Source organism: Eublepharis macularius, chromosome 19, assembly GCF_028583425.1.
Source record: "Eublepharis macularius isolate TG4126 chromosome 19, MPM_Emac_v1.0, whole genome shotgun sequence".
In the NCBI taxonomy this organism is placed as follows: Eukaryota; Metazoa; Chordata; class Lepidosauria; order Squamata; family Eublepharidae; genus Eublepharis; species Eublepharis macularius.
In genome coordinates, this window is record NC_072808.1 from 23,960,537 (window position 1) to 23,982,142 (window position 21,606).

At 48.1% G+C, this 21,606-nt stretch overlaps 1 protein-coding gene across 1 annotated transcript in view; it reads right to left on the bottom strand.

Annotated features, from left to right (window-relative positions):
- Positions 1-1,684: 1,684 nt before the first annotated feature.
- Positions 1,685-21,606, bottom strand: part of L1CAM (L1 cell adhesion molecule) — a 97,863-nt gene continuing 77,941 nt past the window's right edge. Inside the window, exons 24-26 of the mRNA XM_055003450.1 lie at positions 10,384-10,512; positions 9,265-9,337; positions 1,685-3,801 (exon numbers count right to left, since the gene is read on the bottom strand). Of these exons, the coding sequence (XP_054859425.1) occupies positions 3,573-3,801; positions 9,265-9,337; positions 10,384-10,512 (431 nt within the window). The 3' untranslated portion in view covers positions 1,685-3,572. The remainder of the gene's footprint in view (positions 3,802-9,264; positions 9,338-10,383; positions 10,513-21,606) is intronic.

A 21,606-nucleotide genomic window follows, 5' to 3' on the forward strand; every position in this document is an offset into this window, starting at 1 on the left:
GAAGAACACCTGGTACCACCCCAAACTTCCTTCCGACGTCCTCAGACACAGCAGTTCCAGAGTGTACAAGTGGAAGAGTGAGCGTGGGCAGCACGTCGGCTAGCCACGATGGCTAAAGGCAGTCAGCCTCTGAGATCAGGGCCAGAAGGCAACTTCAGGGGAAGGCCTCAGCCTCTATGGCCACTGTGTGAGAGCCAAACTACACAATATGTGTGACACGTGTTGGGTATGCAACCAGACTTGTGGTTAAACATACATTGGGGAACTCACCTTTAAAAGAGCTCATTCACTTGACACTGTTGTAAGCAGTTGGCCCGGCCTCCGCCATCTTTAATGGCCATTTCAACATGGCTGTGTGTGATATTAAATGTCACCAGGCCTCTGGATTTAAAATGGCAGCTTGTATTGCAGCCAAAGGACTTCCAGCTAACAGTTGCTGAGTCCCGCCCGGGAGACTCAGAGCCAAGCTACAAGTGACGCCTGACACAGGTTGGACACTTGTCAGCTTCCCTCAAGTTTGGATGGGAAATGTAGGCGCCCTGGTTATACAGCTTGGCTCTCCATTACAGCTGCAAGACCAGGATGCCTACATTTCCCATCAAAACTTGAGGGAAGCTGACAAGTGTCCAACCTGTGTCAGGCGTCACTTGTAGCTTGGCTCACAGGCATGAATGGCATGCTGCATAGGAACGTGGAGTGATCAGCGGTGACTTGGATTTACAGGCTCCCCAGCTCCTAAGGAATCCAGCGCAACAAAGGTCTCGCAGAGTCATCCCCACTTAACACATTCCTTTCCCTCCTTCCGTGATGAGATCTCCTGTCCTTGATTGTGTGTGTGTAACCATTTCCCCCTGCACTTCTGTGTGTATGTGCATGCATTTTTCTTTTCTAATAAAAGATTGTTATTTGAACTTAAGCATCAGCCTCATTTGCTATTTTGGAAGGGACCCCATAAACATTGGTGAACAAGATCCTGTAGTTACCAGCCTTTTGCACAGCTGTCTTCCTTGCTAGCTAATTCCCGCACAAATTTCTCTTACTTGCAAGGAGACCAATTCTGGTAACACTGTGAAGGGGGATGAGCTTCCATGCCAGTGAAAAACCAGGTGAGAGGGAATCTGGAAGCTCCTTCTCCCTCCTTTACAGTTCCAAGTGAATGGATGCTTTTAAAGATGAGCTCCCCTGGCACACATCTGGCTGTGAGACTGGTTGCACACCTGTGACCTGATGCGTGCAGTTACACCCTCAGATGGGATGTTGGACTAGATAAGATTCCTGTTCTGATCCAACATGGCTGTATTTATGTTCTTATTTCTGCGAGTCCACAAAAGAGATCCCAAGAACAAGGTGATCGACAACCCATCACTATCTTCTGGAATCTGTTACCAGGAATGAGCGGACCCGTCTTGATCATGGCCTTGAGAATACCCAGCTCTTCTTGCAGTCATGCTGTCTCGTGTGCAAAGGAGCCAGAGATGGGAGAAAGTTTATATAACAATCAAAAACCCTCACGGCTTCTTGAGGATGAGTAGCGATCATGGATGCTGGGCAATCTCAGGACAATGGTTAGGTATTTAGCCAGAAGGAAGCCAAATTTTGTTTTCAGAACCTCGCTTTGCATTCGCAGGCAGACATCATATTGCTCATCCCAACTGCAGTTTGTCTATCACCACTCCAAGCAATCTCCAATTTCAGCATTTATTTACCGTTTTATAATTCTGTTTATATATACATATATATATATATAAAAAAGCCATCGAGAGAGAAAGGTAGATAGCAACAGACCTGACAAAAGAGAATACACAGGGCAGGAAGGCTGGGGGGGGGGCAGGGGGGGCATCACAGATCAAGAGGAAGGAGACCTTTTAAAATGTTTTTTTTTTCATTTTTTTTTAAATCCAAGCCACCTAAATAGACCAACCAGAAGACTTCAAAACACCAGTCCTAAGACATCTAAAACAAACTCGAGCACAAGGGTTTGAAATATTTACAGACCGAGGGAGAAGGCAGGGTTTATTTTGTGTAGGGTGCTCAAAACATCAGTACTTTTTTATTATTTTTTTCAAAACTTTTTATGCAAAAAAACCAAGGATCTATTTCATCCCTGACAAGCGAGAGAGAAAAAATATTATACCGGATGGAGGTGGATATGGGGGGGGGGGTCAATTCGGTGAACAAGAGGCCACTTTTGAAAGACAGAGTGTGTCGCAAGGCAGCTGCGTGAGATGCATTCAAGAAGCAGGGAGTCTCTTTGGGGAGGAAGGCATGGGGGGAAGGAGGCATGTGTTTGTGAAGTGGTGGACATTAGGCCCAGCGGAAGGAATCCTAGATTTTGGTCATTGTAAGAAAGAGAGACATGAAATAATGTGGCACCCCAAAGACAGGAGAGAAAAGAGGGAACCCCAAGAGGGAAATTCAGCACCAGAAGGGAACATCATATCGGCAGTGGTTTTCAAACCGTGTTGCAGGTTGTCCATCTCCCCCTTCAATGTACAACTAACTGCAGGGTAGTGTTGCGGGTGGGCCAGCGTGTGCCCAGTCCCTGCATGCCAGCTGTAAGGCCCAGCAAGCCAGCATGGCCAATGCCCCACAGGACCTGAGTTCTAGACTACATCCCAGATTGTGCTGCAATGTACAAGTTCCGTGGCAGACAGGCAGGAGTTCCTTAGCAGACAAAATGGAACGATTCCCTGACTGTAGAAAGTTTGAAAACCACTGTTCCAAGAAAGCTGCCTCTTGGACAAGGCATAGTCTGAAAACAGAGCAAAGAGGGCACAAGGATTGGCAGATTGAGGGAGTGTGGGTTGCAGGGCTTATGAGATTCAGCTGGAGATGTTAGGAGATCTCGGGCAGCATCACCCACAAGGAGAGGTGGGCACACCACATACTCAAATAACCCACAGGGCCTTTGACTTTCCAACCCACGGAAATTCATTCCCTTTCCCAGCCATGGCTCCTAACTCTTCCATGTAGCCCATGAGAAATCTGTTCTCTCCCAGAGGCAGGGAAAGCCTCCAACATCTCACAGCTCCTACTATCCCATCTCCTGCTCCATCGCCTTTCCTGGGCTGGAGGGAAGACGTGGCTTTACAGCGACAGCAAACGCACTCCCGTTCCCAACATTTACAAATAATAAACATGGCTAGGGCTTGGGAAGGGAGCATCAGTTCTTTTGGCAATAATGAACCCTGAGGCCCCCACCCACCCGCACGTTCATTTACAGAAGCCCACCCAATTGATCGAACGCTGCACCTCCTTCCCTGCCATACACTTATATGGACATCATTTGTGGGGGAAGATTGAAATGAGAGACCAACTTTTCTCAGGGTGGGGTGGATAATTTGGGAAATCCCCTGATTTTACAACCCTCCCTGGTTTTGGAGCTAGTAAACAAAGGGCTGAATCCGCCCCAATTACCATTTCCATTTAAGGGAGATGATTTTCGAATGAGGAAATTGTTTTATTTCCCTAGGTGAGGGGTGTTTTTTTAACCTCTTTGCTCCCCCAAATAATTCAGAGGGAAACCCTCTCCCCCCCTGTATTGGGAGGCATCTTTTGGGGAAATGCCCCTCTTACTCCAGGGCAGCAGCCGCATTAGTGGGGCTGGTAGCCCCCGAGCTGTCGTTTCCACCCCCTTCTTTTCCTTTTTGACCGCTGTACTGGCCGATGAAGGAACCGTCCTCGTTGAACTGGACGTCCACGCTTCCCCCATAATCCGCCAAGCTGTCGTCGCTTCCGAGGGCTTTGATGTCACCGTTCAAGGAGGGCTGGCTGCTTGTAAAAGGCTTCTCTTCATTATCACTGCAGTGAGAGAGAGAGCAAGAAGGCTAGCCAATGTGTACGTTTCACTACCCAAGAGAGACCTCGAGCCCCAAAATGTCTGGGGCAGTGCACAAAGGAAGTGCAAATATCAGAGTGAATCTGGTGGTAGAGGACCATACAAAGAGCAAGTTGACCCGTTTGCCCTGTACAAAAGGGCCTCATAAATGACGGGAATAGCTTGCAAGGGAAGCCACAGCAGTATCTGGGTCACACGCGGAGGTGGTCTTGTGTTGGCACAAGCTGAAGTGACTGCCTCAAGCAGTGGATTTTGGGTGTTGTGAAGAGAGCAGAGTGAAGATATGTGCTCTGAGCACCTGAGGTGCCATCTTGCCCGAGAGTCCTGTTGATCCGAGATCAACAGGACTTACGCCGGAGCACTTCCTGAAGAACCGCCCGCCCCCCATGTCAGTAGATGGGAGGAGGGAGCTGTTTGTTCACCTCAGGCCCCAAACCATCCTGGGTCAGCCATGATCAACAAGAGAGCCTCCCTGGCCAGAGGCATCCAGAAGCAACCTCTTACAGTCAAAACACACAAGATGAAATACCTAGGTTCAACTCGTGTTCTCTTACCTGAAGGTTTGTCGGGAAGTGTAGGCGTCCTTGAAGCTTAAAGTTTAGCATTTACAGAGCAGCAGAGAGGGATGTGTGGGGGTCCTTGCAGCTTAAAGTCTCCCGGTGCAGCCAGGCGTCGCTCAGCAGAGCCAGGCCGGGTGAGGGGAAGGGAAAATGCCGTGATGCACCTTGAGAGTGGGAGGAAAGGCGCCCCACGCCTGCACTTCCCTCCTCGCTGCTCTGTAAATGCTAAACGTTAAGCTGCAAGGACGCCTACACTTCCCGGCAAACCTTTAGGTAAGAGAACACGAATTGAATCTAGGTATTTTGTCTCGTGTGTTCTGACTCTCGGTCTCACTGGGGGCCAGCAGATTGGCTTTAAGTGAAAGAGCTGCACGTATTGTGTATTGCACAATCACTGTGAAATAGTAATCATTTGCAATAGCACGGGCTCATGCACACAGGGAAACTGAAACAGCTGTAGCATGACGCCGGCACAATGTCCGCCCATGTGACTCAAATAAGTGTCGTGTGCTCGGCTGGGGGAACAAGCACTGGCCTTCCCCAGGATCTTAGCCAGGAATGTTGCAGGATGGGTAGCCTTCACATGCTCTTTGGAAAGAGGACCCTGTGGAGATTCATGCAAAACACCACACATCTAAAATACAAGGGCCCGATTCTGCAAATGTTAATCCCAACTAACTCCCACTGAAACCTGCGGGATTTCTAGATATGACTGTATCCCATTCCACGGCTTGTAAATGATTTTTAGTGAGACTTCACCCAAGCAATGCGCTTCAGTAATGTACTAAATAATTTTAAAATTCCTTGTTTCATAAATAAATGTGAAATGCTCCAGCTGTTTGTAACTCAGCTCCACTCCTTTGCACTCCCTGGCAAGAAAAATGGGACAACGGGGAGCAAGTCAGCCTCTGTCTGAGGACACAGGCAGATCATAGAATCATAGAATCATAGAGTTGGAAGGGGCCATACAGACCATCTAGTCCAACCCCCTGCCCAGTGCAGGATCAGCCTAAAGCATCTCTGACAAGTATTCATCCAACCTCTTCTTGAAAACTGCCAGTGAATGGGAGCTCACCACCTCCCTAGGCAGCTGATTCCACTTTTGAACTACTCTGACGGTGAAAAAGTTTTTCCTAATATCCAGTCGGTACCGTTGTGCATGTAGTTTTAGCCCATTGCTTCGCGTCCTACCCTCTGCTGCCAACTGGAACAGCTCTTTGCCCTCCTCCAAATGACATCCTTGCCTGCCTGCCTGCACATGTGTTCATTGTATCTTTACAACATGAAGAGATACAGTTTGCTTTAAAAACAAATGAAACCGAAAATTCAGGGAAGGCACCTCTATAATCACTGAGGCCATACAGAAGTACAAACAAGCACGACAGCAAAAGGCTTGAGTATCCCAGATGTGTTAGCAGCAATGAGACATGCACAAAAATAGTGTACGCAAGGATACACCCCAAGAACACATGCACAGGTGACAGTGGAAATCGACATCAGAAAACAGACCGTCCTAGCAAACACGTATGATTAAAATCTTAGCACAGCAGCAGATGCAAAAAGTGAAAGAAACACATTCATACAAGGCACGTGGAAAGTTTGTTTGACACCACACTCCAAGGAAGGCACCCAAGGCAGTGTAACGGGGCAGAAAGGATTGGAAAACAGGCCTGCAAGGGAGGCTGTATAACCCCCTCCCCCAAAAAACCCCCCCAATCCCAGACTTGTTCACATACAGGATCATAGAAAGGAGCAAGTATCATCAGATCCAGGTGTCTGCTGGAGTTCCCACTGCTTTTGCATTTTAAAAAATTCATATTTTGAATCAAGGGTGTCCAAATTCCATGCCAAGAATGGTTGAAATTTGCAACTTGGACGAATTATGCAAATCAAGCTAATTTGCAAAGATGCCTTTTTTCTCCTACTCAAAACACTAACAGTACAATCCTAAGCAAAGTTACTCCAGTCTAAGCTCATTGATTTCAATGGACGTAGACTGGAGTAACTCTGTTTAGGATTGCACTGTAAATCTCCCTGATCACTAGAAATCCATCTACTTTTCTGGCTATTTCACAGTGGCTTTGGCCACAGACTAGCCACAGAGGCTAGAAATATGCTCTTAAAAGCCTAGATTCTCAAAATGCAGAGTTCTGCAGCTTTTCTGTGTTTGTGTGGAATTGCAGAACGCAAGGCCGGGGCTCAAGAGCATGTCAGCTAAAGGGAGCTGGTTTCAAACGAATGCCCAGTTGCGGAACAGCATGCATATTATGGAGCTGACATCAGACAGAAATGTGCACAAGTACATGATGAAGCGAGGAGCAGAGGGTGGCTGGCTGTGCGAGGGTGTGAGATGCCTGTGACACACAGGAGGCAGGAGGCTTTGGTTCTGGTGATCCTTGTGGTGCTCTGGGGCTTCCTATCCCCAGTTTTGGCAAAGCTGCAGCAGTCCCGTTCATGTTCACTGCTCAGAGCAAAAAGAAAAACATGCCAAGGGCAGTGCTTCCTGAAGGCCCCCCACCGCAAGACACAGGTGGAGGCAGCCGAGAGGCCAGAGCTGTGGCACACGGGGAAGGCAGCTCAGGAGGAAAGGAGCCCAGGATGGAAGGCTGCAGGAAGAATGCTGGTCGTTACCTAATTCTAAGCATGGACGAACTTCAAGGAGGACAACAAGAGACAAGAAGGAAGGAAGATCAATGTGAAGGTCAAATCACACACCCTAAGCGCTTCTCATGATGGCATACACAAGGAAGAGGGGGGGGGGTGCACCAATGTAATGTCCAGGAAAAGAAAAAGAAGAAAAGTGCAATGGGAGAATAATTTAGATCCTTGCATGTTTTGCTTGTAGCTTTGTCAGCAAGCTCTCCAAATGCCCACCTCAATCAGGGTGGGAAGCAAAACATGTTAGGATCTATAATTATTAATAGAACGATTCTCCCATTGTACCTTGCTTCTCTTTCTCTCCCAGGATTGCATACACACACATGTGTGTATGCCTGTGCCAAGGATTATGGGGCGAACAGGGACCCACCGGTGCTGTGCCCTCAAGGGTGTGAATGCATCCTCATTTAGGTGGGCTGTCAAGACAACACTTGGCAGGCTTGGGCACAGCTTATCTATACTTCCCCCAAATTTCACTTTTGAGATGGACAAATGTCTTGCCCACAATTTTAAAAAGTTGTTGTTCATCACAGATTCTGACCAAACTTCAAAGCAGGGTGAGGCTGGGGTGGGGGTTGGTATTCATTTCAATTAATATTAAACTGGCCACAGGTTCCAGATTTTCCAGACGCTGGAGGTGGTTCAACTCCAAAATTCAAAACTTTTAAAAAATCTGCTCTCTAGAACGGAAAAGAGAACACTAGCTGTACGCATGCCCCCCTCACCCTCTCCACAGCAGTTCAGTTCAAATTTCACATAAAACTATGGTTTAATTAGGGTTTGCATGGTTACTCAAGCCAAGCCTCTCCATTATGGACTATAAAACCAGGAAATGGTCAGAATCTGAAGCTGTTTTGTTAAACACAGTTTTAGATTGTGGTTGGCCTCATCCTGGCTTGTCCCCCAGCAATAGCCCTTCTGGGTTAGAGAGAAGAAAGCGAAACCAGCATTCACTGAGGAAAACCAGGGTTTGAGTCTGTGAGACTGGCGACCAGGGGGCGGGGCCACCAGCCATGTGACCATTTTCAAGAGGTTCTGGAACTCCGTTCCACCGCGTTCCAGCTGAAAAAAAGCCCTGACTCTTACTAAATATATTATTAGGGGAGCAACAGCTAAGTTCCCTGCCAGACCTCTAAAACTGCTGTTATTTTTCACTCACTTTTAATGGACGGTCAAGACAATGTTGTAGTTTACCTAGCGCATCCCAGTCTTCTCTGCTTTTTTTCCAGACATGATACATAATGACTTCAAAAAACTTTAAGTATATTTGCAGTTCCATGTGGGCTGCTAAAGTGCTTCTGAGGTTTCTCAGGACTAAATATCCATTCAAATCTTTGTCCCTTCTTCCTTTCAGTTACTCCTGGGAAAGGCTGGTTCTTTCTCAGCATTTATGGATCAATTATAAACTGTAATGCTGAATACTGAGAAAGATAGGCAAGAGGGTGAGCGCCCCACTGCCGCCAGCCCCTCCTCAGCCCCAGAATATGTTCCTTGCTCTCTTACCTCTCCAAGGATCTGCATAAGCGAAGCAAGAAAAAAGAGGAAAAAGAAAGACAACTGAAATCGGATTTATAAGGGCATCCAGCAGAAGACAAAAAGCAGAAATGTGTGCACTAAGGAGGAGTTAGACTGAGGTTGTTTCACAGATTTTAAAAACTCAGCTCCTGCTTCCAGACCCATCTTCCTCCCAACCAACTAGCTGTTCAAAGCACAACATGTTGTACACAAGACTTTGAGAAAGGGCTTTGCTCTCAATCCTCATTCTATAGCTGGACTCTTGTCCCAGTTCCTCACTCGCTGAACCCAGATGGCAGAAGACTATTTAATACACAAGACGGTACATACAAAGAAAAGCTTCAGTACAAGCATTCGGTATCAGCAGGGCTTTTTTTCTGGAGAAAGAGGTGGTGGAACTCAGTGGGTTGCCCTCGGAGAAAATGGTCACAAGGCTGGTGGCCCCGCCCCCTGATCTCCAGACAGGGGGGAGTTGAGATTGCCCTCCGCTGGAGGGCAATCTCAACTCCCCTCTGTCTGGAGATCAGGGGGCGGGGCCACCAGCCATGTGACCATTTTCAAGAGGTTCCGGAACTCCGTTCCACCATGGTCCTGCTGAAAAAAAGCCCTGATTTTATCACAACCTAGTCCAGTCCTGTCCATTGGCCATCAGGCTTTGGGAAAGACATCTCTGCTTCTTTACTTTGTACCTACCTGTATTCCCCAAAAGTCTCATCCTTCATGGGCCTGGCCTCAGAATCCACCTGTGTGTCTTCCTTGTCTTTTACTAGAATAGAAAAGAACACATGTCACACTAGAAGAAAGCGTTAGGAGGCAGGGACCTTTTGGAACTGGAGGGAGGGTGAAGATAGTGCCTGATGGTATCTTCAGAAGGGGAAGCTACGTGTCTTCACTGCTGATTAGGCAGTTGAGGTGTGTGGCTTTCTCTTCGGGAGCAGGGACCATAGGAAGGTTGGGATCAGAAGGGAATACTAAGGAGCTACCTTCAACCGCTGGAGCCTGAGAAGCTGGATGGTTTCCAGAAAGGGGGCTAAAGCACCTGGGCCTGAAGATGGAGGCTAGCATTTAGGAGAGTTGAAGATGGCACAATAGAGGCCTACGACAGACATGATTACTTGCTAACATCTCAGGCCAAACAGGTTTTTGGAAGCACTCAGACCTCTTGGGCAGAGACTATAGCGCATTCCCTGTACAAAAAAAAATATGACTCTATCATATTTTGTGAATGGCAAAACCCCACTATTGTTCCTCAGCATGGACCTCCTTATAATCTTGCAATGGCAAGGTAGCAATACACACATACCCAAAATAAAGAAAGTTAACCAGTGTCTGACAGCTTTAATTGTCATGAGTTCCTTGCAAGGCACCTGGGACTTGTAGTTCTGGGTGTAAGATGAAAACATGTGATAGAGGAGCTCTCAACCGATCCATTTCAACCCGAGTTCAGGATTAGCCAGGACAATCCAGCAAATCAAACACTGAACCCAGAATCTCATTGCACTGCAGGCAGTGTTTTTTGAAACCATTTTCTCTGTTGGCACTCAAAATTATCAACCTTTAAAACCCAGGTTCAACTTCTAGCTCGACTGTGGTCTGCACTAGATGAACATCAACAACTTCTCAAGTCTCTTTAGGGTCAGTCTTCTTCTGTAAAATGGGAATGGTAACAACCTACCTCACAGGATTGTTGTGAGGACGAACGACACCAGGCACGCTAAAAAGTGCTATATAACTGATAAATTATAATAGCCTGGGGGGGAAGCCCACGGGGGTCTGCTGCGAGATGCTAGGGTGGGGCTGGGGGCACCTCACCCGAGTACTTGCCACCCTTGCTGCGCTTGATGAAGCAGAGAAGTACCAGAACCAGGACCAAGAGGACGATGGCGCTGACAAAGCCGATGAACCAACCTTCTGTGGCAAAACCCGTCCGGGGTTTATGTACTGCAAAGGAAAAAGAGAAGAATTCCACATACTGGAGCACGGCAGTTGCCTCGCTGTACATTTGTATGAGGTGGACAAGGCTGCAGTATTTGAGGCAGTCTTAATTGTATATATTATGCTGCACTCACTGCATTGTTCTCTAATTTTGTAATCTAGCACTCCTGCATTATTGTATGCAAATATAAAGCTCGCTGCATTGTTCCCCAATCTTGTAATTCCTGCTTAACTGTGTTTGTATAGCGCAATATTCTCTAAGTGTGTCAATTCTGTTGTCCTTCATTATTTTTTGCTGTAATCCACCTTGGGTCTTCACAAGAAAGGTGTGCTATGAATGAAGTAACGACATTCATACATATATGCATACAGGCTCATACCCGACCATTCCACTGCACAAAGGCTGAATCCTGCCTCCAGCCTAAGGGGAGATTTCCTCCACCTTCAAGTGGTTCCTCCTCTTAGGGGAAAGACCCTTTAGGATGGAGGAACTACCAGAAGACGCTTCTCCTGGGGATGTCCAGCAGGCCTGTGGAGACCTTGAACATGACAGCAGTGACCCACTTCGTAAGCAGTCTCTGACTTCTGTACCTACTGCAAGATACTGATTATTACCTTGAATTCTTATACAACATGGGAAGAATGATAAATAAATCATATGTTGGCCCCAGAAACCTAATTAAAGGATTCCATGTGTAGGCCATTAGCAGAGTCTATCATTTAGTAGAAGAAACATGGAAATAGGTGGTTGTGAGCTGGTTCTGCTGGCTGGTGTGTGTGCAGGAACGAAAATAATAAAAGCATACACTTGGTTTGTATTTAGAAAAGAAATAAGAGTTCTTTATTGCAGGAACTCCATACTCTGATTAGGAAAGGAGGAGAGACAAATCCTAACTACCTATCTAGTCTAAGGATGGACATGGATTGCAGGAGGGAGAAGTGAAGGAGGGAGTGGGAGGAAGTCAGGAGGAGGAAATCCTGAGAATAGCAATCTGCATATCAAAGGGATAGTCAGAGCAGTAAACAGAGTGCCCCGACCTTTCTAACTCTTTAGTTTGTCCCCCTCTGAAACCTGAAGAAAGGGACAGCACTGGATCCTCCTCTTCCAACAAAGAATAAGCCTGAAGCAGCACCTTCTCTCATATATTCTTCCCCAGGTTCACAGAAACCTGAGTCCATAGGGTGGACATTAGATACTTTCCATCAGTGATGGATCAAGGCCTTCTAAATTTGGGATCTTACATTATTCTGATTCTGACACTGAAGCACTTAACCTCAGTTTACAAGCATGTCGACTTGATATTGAACAAGAAAAAACTACCAAATTCCCAGCTCTCATAATCCTTTGGTTTCAATACCTCCAGGTTCAACACTGGATAAACACTGCAGGTATCAAACAACAATTTACAAGAGAATTAAAACAATTCGAGAAAAGGGTTGCAAATAGCATCAATTACCTTATCATCATCATCATCATCATCATCATCATCATATCATAAACCTTTTATTGGCATAAAATACAGTAAAACAAGGTAAAAAAACCCCCAAAAGGTAGGTACCAAGAGGGTAATATAGAATCTCAGCCGGTCAAGAACCGTGATAGAATAAAAAACACAAAATATTAGGACATACAAGTGGGGGAGCCACAAGGACTTGCAGTTGGGGCAAATCGCAGTTCCCCATTCCCCAGGCACTGCCTGCAACCTCTCTCCTTCTCTACCTCCCCACCCACCTACCTACTACCCACTTTTTTCTTTTCCCCTCCTACTTTCCATTTTTTACTCCCCCTCCCCGTTTTACTTGCCTTCACACTTATCTTTTACATTTTTTGTCTGTCTGTCACACTGAGACAAACTGAAGCTTGGAATCCTCAGCAATGTTAGGTGGGAGTTGCTTAACAACTCTCAAAATGGCCACGAGCATCCCACAACATACAGTGCAATCCTAAGAAGAGTTATGCCAGTCTAAGTCAATGGATTTCAATGGCTGTAGATTGGAGTAACTCTATTTAGGATTGCACTGAGAGTCTCATGAGCCCTCAGTGGTGCAATTTCCTTAAAGAAGCAGATGTTGCTTTAATGATTTTGCAGATTTTCTAACCCCTAATGTATTTTTTAACATTTCATATTGTTCTGCAAACCTGGGAAACACCCACGATGGCCACCACCGCCGCCACCACCACCAATCTGTCCCTGGCCTCCCTGTGTGGATTTTTTGATCCGAATTCTATTGCCTGGTTCAGTATGAGATATAATGAGATTTGGGATGCAACTTCTAGAATTTGCATGAATCAGTAGATTCCACATTTTGCTTCTTTAAATGGAGAAACACACCTTTTACTTCTCCACACACTAATAAAGAGAATTGTCTTAAAAGTGCGATACAGGGCTTTTTTTTTCAGCCGGAACACAATGGAACAGCGTTCTGGCACCTCTTGAACATACCCACATGACATGGATATTCGGCCATTTTGGGCCCGTTTTGGCCCCAAATAGCTGAAATGGACCCAAAACGGCCAGGATTGGACTACTACCAGGTGGGGGAGGGTTTGCCCGCCTGGCAGCAGCCCATTCCAGGCCAATTTGGGCCTGATCCGGGCCGTTTCAGGCCCTTTTCGGTCATTTTGGGCCCGTTTTGGCCCAAATCGGGCCCAAAATGGCCAGGATCAGGTTGCTGCTCGGCGGACGAGGGTTCCCCCATGTGACAGTGGCCCGTTCCAGGCTGATTCAGGCCCAATCAGAGCCCTTTTGGCAATTTTGGTGGAGGAGGGTCCCCCCACCCAGCAGCAGTCTGTTCCAGGCCAATTTGGGCCCCAATTTGGCCAAAATGGGCCAAAAATGGCCCGAAACAGCCCAGATTGGGCCCAAATCGGCCTGCCAGGCAGGAGAGTGCTCTCCCATGCGGCAGTGGTGCATCCTGGCCGATTTGGGCCCAAATCGGGCCCTCTGTGGATTGCATGAGCGCTCCTGGGGCAGCCATGGCCTGCATGATGACATCACTTCCCGGAAGGTCCTGGGAGCGTGCACACAAAGCACACGTGCGTATGGTACCCAGTGAGTTCCACCACCTGTTTTCCCAGGAAAAAAGCCCTGGTGCTATATGAGATGATATTTAACTCTGGAAAGACTCCAGCATGTTTATGTGCAATATTATACAAAAGGGCAACATTTTGATTAAATGTTATATCCAGAAGATAAAAGGATATACCATTTTCTTATGAGTTAAATCAACACTACTCAGATATACCAAAGACAAACAATATGGACAGTGCTTATACATCTTCTGCTAATAGCTACTAAAATGCACATCACTCAGAAGTGGAAGCAAAATAAACCCTTTCCAAGCTAGGCACAATACAGCTCGGGATATTATGGTAGCAGATAAAGTTCAGCACAGAGAATGAAAACCCCTACTTCCAACGTCCAGGAAAAGCAGCTCTTTTTTTTGCTATATGCTAAATTAAAAAGCTGATTTAAGCAAAAATAAAATCCAATGGGCAGCACAACCCTGAGGGCTGCCTGGCCACCAGCACCTGCGCAACTGTGGCTCTGCTCCTCTGTTCCCGAAGGACTTTGGCCGGAGAGCTGCACTAGCAGCCAAGCCCGGCAAGGTGTGTCCAGGAGAGAATGCATCCCAGTTGTTCCAGCAAAGCCAGCAGAATCCGCCAATTGCAGAGCGGCTGCCGTTGACAGCGCTGAGTGGCAGGGAAAGGCGTAGCCAGTCCAGGGGCTGGGCCACATTTGAGGTTACCAGCTGCCAATGCCAGGGAGCAGGTGCACAGGGCAGAAAGACCCCTACGATCAGGCTTGCCGTACCCCAACAGAGTCACCTGCCTCAAGAGGAACCCTGCCCCGTGGGTTCACTGAAGGTGCAGACAGGGCACCTGCCCACTGGCTTGCCCAGCCCTCATTCCTGACAAGGGCCAGACTGGCAGCTGAAGCACCACTTGTTTGCAAACTGCCCGCCCCCTGCCCCCCTGCCACCGCTCTGAGAGACGTGCACCCCCTACTTGAAAAGCAAGACTGGAAAGGCAGTGGGACCTGGCAAGGGTCCCACCTGCAGCCCACAGCACTCCGAATCACCTCCCAAGCCTTGGAGAGGCAGCCCCTTAGAGGGAAGCAGGGAGTGGCTGCTGAAACGAATGACAGGAACACGGCTGGCGCCAGGGTTTCTGGCGCCTGCGGCCACCATCCCATGCATGTGCGCGCAGCAAGCGCACCCTCCCCATACTGCATGATGATGTCACCACATGATGACATCATCACGCAGCAAAGCCAGGGCCATTGGCTGGCGGGTGGCTGGGGCGGTGCAAGGAGGCTGCCCGCACTCCGCACGCCGCCCTGGCCACCTGCCGTGCCTGGCCCGCAGCTGCTGCACCCAGCTGGAGGCGTGTGGCAGTGGCGGCTGCGCTGGGCTCGCCAGCTGCAGCAGCAGCTGCGGGCCAGGCACGCCAGCTCCTTGGCGCGCGCCTCCGCCCCTGGCAACCCCTCCGGCGCCCCCTCTGGCCCCACGGCACCCGTGGCGCCCACCTCACTGCCTCACCGCCAGAGATCATCCTCTGGGGTGTGTGAAAGGGCAGCCCAACATGTAAGTGAGCGGTGGGCGGGGGGAACTGCTGTCATGCACAGGCAAACAGACGGGGAGGGAGGGATCTGTTGTTTGACACAGACTTTATTGAAGAGCCAAAGTAAAGAGGAACGTCTGGACGCATGTTGCCAACTTCTCTCGCCCAGGTAGGGAGCTGCTCCTGCTTGCACAGCGGTCAGATCCACGAGGGCCATTCCTCACGCTGCTGTCTCAGGAACGGGATCGAATCGTGGGCTGCCCAAGGAACAGCTCTGTGGGCAGGGCTCAGAGGGCAGCTGGGAAGGATTACTGGGGGCTGGAACAACTATGTTCCTTGGCCTCCCTGATGGGCGGCAAACTGCCTGCAAGGGAAACAGACACGTGTGCAGCAAGGGGCTGGACCTCATGTTAACCCCAGGCATGTCTGCCATGTCCTGGGAGGGGGGGTCCCAAGGGCAGGGGCAGCAGCTGCCGCTTCATCGTGAGTGGTGCTGCTGGCAACCAGATGGGGGATGCCCCTCTGGCAGGTTGGTGCGTGTTGTCTGCATCTGGCTGTTCCGCTCCCATGGCTGCTTGGCGTCCCGATCCTGTGAGGGAGACAGACAAGGGGTCATGCCCCTGCCACCATGGGGGAGTTGCCGGAGTCTCCCCAGCCTGCAGCAGTGCCCTCTCCCCTCCCCTTGGATTCTGGGACTACGGTCTACATTTTCTTGAAGATGGCCTGCTTGCAGGAAGTGGCCAAGGGGGTCTGAGCGGAGCCCTGCCACGGGCTGCTCAGGGCCCTCCCCCCAAACAGCTGTGCTGGGCAAGGCTCCCTGGCTGGCTGCCTCTATGGCACACCTGGGCCATGCCAGCTCACGGGCAGCGGCTGCAACCCCTCCCAACAAGGCTCAACCACTGAGACCGGCACTTGGGGGGACACGGGTGAGGGGAGAGGGGAGCCCAGTGAGAACAAACAAGCTGGGCCAGCTGCCCCCCCACCGCCTTCTTACCTGTCGGTGCACCCTCGCCCCTTCCTGAACCAGGACTCGGGAGACAGGTAACCTGCAAGGAGACTTGGGTAGTACTTGTCAGTCAGACATTCTGGATGTGGCTCTCCTCCCACACGTGTCCCCCCGAGCACTCTTGCGCTGAGCTCCCGCGAGCACTCTCCTCTGCCTTGCACTCCAAGTCCCCACAGCAAGGGCCTCTTGGGCAGAGCCTCCGACTGCCTCCCTACTGGCCTGGGGTCATGGGTTTCCCGGCCAGAGGTTATATAGGGTGACCAGGGAGCTGATTTGGTGTGGGGAGGGGCTCGGCCTTCACGAGGGCATGAGCAGATTGGTCCCCATGGTAGTTGGCACCCTGTGTTCCTCTGGGACGCTTGGGCGGGGCTAGGCACAAGGGTTTCCCCCCAACTTTTCCCATACAATGGGCATCTATGGGCTACGCTGTCGTTTTTCATGGCATAACTTTCCACCACTGCAGGGAGCATTCCCATGCCCCAAATGCCTAGGGAGGTGACTAACTGGCACACCCCGCCCCTGGTATGCTGACACTCACTCCTGTGCCCGGCCACCGCAGCCTGGTGCTGATGGAGGGCCAAGATGGAGCGGCACCAGGCTGCTGTGCTGTCTTAGGGGGGAGGGTTATGCCAGCGTAAGTCTGAGATACATGGGCGTAACTCCTAGTCACCTCCCTGAGTGCTTTCGGCTCTCGTTCCCGCTGCGGATTGTGCGGTGAATCTTATATATACAATTTTAAAAGTTACATAAGCAACACCAGTTTTCTCTTTAAATAGTTAAAACTTTATTATGAAAAGTTATACTATAACAATATATACTGCCTGTGATTATTCTAATTATGCATCTACATATAGATTTTATTGTATTTACATCATTGTGTTGCTAGAAGTTATGTCAATGGATTTTCTTAACTTGCAATGAACTTGGCGAATTTGTTCAATATAACATGTACTTAACCTGTTAAAATAAAATAAAATTTTTGAAAACAAACTAAAAAGAAGGGATATAATATGGTGCAAATTTTGCTGCAAATGTGTTTGTAGTTGAATTACTGTGCTTGAAGGTGCCGATCTAATGCAAGTTCATCACTCAGTCCTCTTCAGTTTGGGCAAAACAGCTGCTAACACCCACCAAACTGGTTTGCATCAGGTTTTCCAAAACTGCACATACGCAAAGATACTGCCGATTCAAAGTGATCCACGGCCATTAGTGTCATTATGGACTGCTTAGATGAACACCAGATGCTAGGGAATGTATTGAAACAAAACATTGGTTTTTGAACAATGTATATGATTTGTGAGTGATCTAATTGTCCATTTAATCAATCGCTTTCTGAGTGGAGCAGTTATGCTCCACTCTATGCTCTATACTACCTGTACTTCATGTTGTCGAATGTCAGTCCTAGAACTGATTATGTTCTGTTTCAGCATTTCTTCAACTCTGTATTGGATACTGTATGGAATTGTCCTTGATGTCGACTGTACTAATCTCACGGTATGTAATCTGCCTTGAGTCTCAGTGAGAAAGGCGGACTATAAATGACATAAATAAAATAAATAAAAAGCCAAGTGTGTTGTACAGCACAGTTAGGAAGGAATGCAGTGAAGCATTCCTATTGGACACTGATGGACTATCAAACCGGTTGTCAATAAATCAAGTCTCAACTAGCGGGAGTTCAAGTGTCCCTAGAAAGGGCTTTTTTGGGGTAATGGGACCCCCAGTACTCAGTTCCAGCACTTATCTCAGGCTCTCCCAAGTCCTGAGAAGGGGGAGAATTGGAAAAATTGCTACAATTTTATATATGAGTAGTGGGGCTATTTTTTTTAACAAAAAAGTCTCTAGATATGACTAATGTGATGCTGGGATGTTTCCAGCCATATGCTTCTGAAGACCCAAGTCTGTTCCAAAGAGGCAGCAACCATTTCTGCTGATTCCGCCCCCCACCCCACCCCACCCCACCCTGCAAACTCCCAGCTTTGCCCTCGTTCAAAGTATCTTCTTGTTAGAAATGAAGGAATGTGTGGCTGAGACTTCAGAGATGTCTATAGAGCCAGAGAGATACACGAGGCATCTTACACGGAGATGCTCAAGTGTAGGGAGGCGCAATGTAAGCCAGGAAGCATAGTTTAAAAAGACAGAGCTGAAGGCTCTGTCAATTTCACCTCTCTACATGAGACAGAGCCAGTGGATTTCGCCTCCCAGAAGGGGAGTTGAAATTGACAGAGCCTTCGGGGAGGGGGGAGGTGAAGACGAAATTAACAAACCCTTTGAGGAGCGATCTCCGCCGGCTCTGTCTTTTTAAACCGCCCTGGTGTAGAGAGGTGAAATCGAGGTGAAAAACTATGCCTCCCAGCTAACATTGTGTCTCCATACACTTGAGAATCCCTGCGTAAGATGTCTCCTATAGAGAGATTCTATAGGTCTGGTCTCTGAGCAGCCTCCCTTTCTCCTGCTCTGTTGTCTGAACCTTTGGGGTCAAGATTGTTCTCTCGGGGAAACTTCCTTTGGGCCGACACTCCCTCTCTCTCACCCTCGACAGAGTGTTTAGAATGCTATCTCCATTCTTTCCTACCCAGTATGGAGTCCCTTATAAATAAAGAGTGTCTGTTTCTTGACTAAAGCAAAAGGCATCTTGTGCATTTAATTCCTAAGTGGCAACTCTGTTCTGCCATGCAAGCAAACATTCTAGCCAACTCTACTGACTCTGGGAACAAAACTGGAGAAGGGCTTCACCAGGCTGTACTGGGAGGGGACGGCAGGAAGGTCCAGCGGTGAGGTCTGAAGATGGTCGGCTGTACAATGGAACCCCCCCCCTTTCCCCTTCTCCCCCACAGCCTTTTCGCCACTCACTCCGCTCTGTCCTGCCTCCATTTTTACATAAGTTCTTATAGCCTCCTCCACCCCCATTTTCTGCCCCAATTACATTTCTCCTTAGTTACATTTAGTTTGCTTGCTGTAAGCAGCACATACACTAAAATCAGAACTGGTTACCTTTGGTATATTTGTTGCTATATAAAAGCAAAAGAAATGTGTTACATAAAAATACAAAAGGGGACATCTTGTTTCTCTCCCCACCAACAAATATCCCTGTAATGAAAACAAACTCTTTGAAGACTCAGACTTGTAGTTTAGGCGATGCAAACTTCAGGCAGCCTTGAGCTCCAGTACCTTTCTTTGTTGGTGACTGCAATGTCAGGCTAGGATCTGGGAAAACCAGGTTCAAATTCCCATTTTGCCATGGAGGCTTGCTGGGTCTCACACTATCAACCTAATATACCCCTCACAGGGTTGTTGTTAGGATGAAGCAGGTGAGAGGCGTGTTAAGTGTAAGCCACTTGGGGTCCCCACTGGGGAAAAATGCAGTGTATAAAGGAAGTAAATAAAGCTTGAGGGTTTCGCTGCTAGTCATTGCAAAAGGTGAACTTCCTAAGCTTCCTACAGAACTACCAAGTACCATGACACTGGTTGGTCACTGGGTTATATTAAAAAACTGATGGTATCCTGCAGCCATTTTTTTAGTATGTCACCAAGGGTTGCCAATAGGCCAGGAGAAAAGTAACGTGGCCCTTTAATCGAGGGTTCATGTGCGGAAATGATGCTTTTCAAGGGATGGAGGTAAATAACATCACCTGATAAATAAGCCTCCATCAAAGGGCCAAACCACAAGAGACGAATTACACGTGTCTATGCGAGTGAATATAATCATATCTGCTCCTACCCACCTGTGTCCATTTCCCCCAAGGTGAGCACATATCCTGTCGTCTTAGTCCGTGCACTCACGGGCTGTGTGTGTAATCGTCGTGGTGACTGTGAGTGCCTGCGGGCAGCATCAGCAATTCGCCACTGCAGAGCGGCCACTTTTGTCTGCTTCTGCTTCCCAACCAGGAGAAAGGGTGGGGACGGATGGGGACAGATGGGAGTGAAAGAGGGAAAAGGGATGCTTGGCAAAGTGGAGGTGCATGGTGGGTTAGCATCCCGTGTCATGGAGGTATGCTGAAGAAACCCGTGCCAGCCCAAACCAGAATGAACATGGGGATGCGTGCAGTGTGGCCGTGCTGTGTGAGTGGACAGGAGTGCAACAGGGAAACACATATAAGTGCATTCATGTGCCATTCGTCTCGTGTTGTTCCACCCAAAGGGACGTGACTTTTCTGTCTCCAGGCAGCAGGCAACCCTATTGCCCACTTTCCACAAGCTTGGGGTGGAAGGGAAGGCTAGGCTATATGCCAAGATTTTTCCATTAAAAATCCCAACCTACTTTAAAAAAGACGTCATAAATCAAGGCAACAGCATACTAAATAACGCCTATTGCTCTTCCTAATGTTAACTCTAAATCAGCTCTCCTGGAATAGCCATCATTGGCGCTTTGTCTTTCCCAAGAAGGAACCATGGTTCTCCATCCTCTTTGTCACAACCTTCTAAATATTTCAAGGCAGTTAGCAAATCTCTGCCTTCAGAATTGCCTCTGAAACCTAAACAGCACCATCTCTTTTGGTGCCGTTTCCTGAGCCTGGCTTTCCGAGAGCATCTCTCCAGCACGCTTGTCGGGTCTTCCTCCTCTTAAGGACGCCACATCAAAGAACAACAATCATAAATAATATACCACCAAACCTATTAAAATGCCCAATAAACCAGGAGGGAGGAAACACTCAAAAGATCATACAAAAACGGCGATAAACCTGTCATTTTTAAATAGTTGATAGATTGTGCGGCACCAGCTCTGAACGGATTCCTAACTTACATATATTCAATAACAACAACAACATTCAATTTATATACCACCCTTCAGGACAACTTAATGTCTACTCAGAGTGGTTTACAAAGTGTGTTATTATTATCCTCACCACAATCACCCTGTGAGGAGGGTGGGACTGAGAGAGCTCTGAGAGAGCTGTGACTGACCCAAGACCACTGCTGCTGGCTTCAAGCAGAGAAGTGGGGAATCAAACCCAGCTCTCCAGATTAGAGTCCCGCTGCTCTTAACCACTAAACCAAAGACTATTCAACGTAATATATAATCCTCTGCAAGCCAGCACGCAACTCGTTCACATTTGTTTTAATCACTTGATCCTGCAGTGGATTTTGCTAGTTATGGATTGTTTAGATCAGGGTTTGGTTCTATTGCATTTTACTCTATTTCAAAAACTTTATAGAAAATTTTGTCTTCTCTAAAAGTCCTTGACTTGTACAGACAAGCCTGGTATTAAATGGAATGGAACCCAAGGGGGGAAGTTATCTGTGAAGGAATAGCCTTTGGGCAGAGGGCTTTTCCAGCCTGGCTACCTAGAAGTCTAACTGGCACATCCACCTGAGGCTTTTTCATCACAGCAAACCCATGTAGAAAATGGCAGTCCTATCATATTCAAAATGGCTGAAATGCATTTCTCTTCTGTGCCCTGTAAAGAAAATGTTAAGGCAAGTCGTTTTCTCACTGCCGCTGTGGGAATGAGGTCTCCACATTTTCCCTGCTCCAGACTTCCATTAGGGCCAGGCCTTCTTCTGCACCACTAGGGGGCTTTTTTTTTTTTAA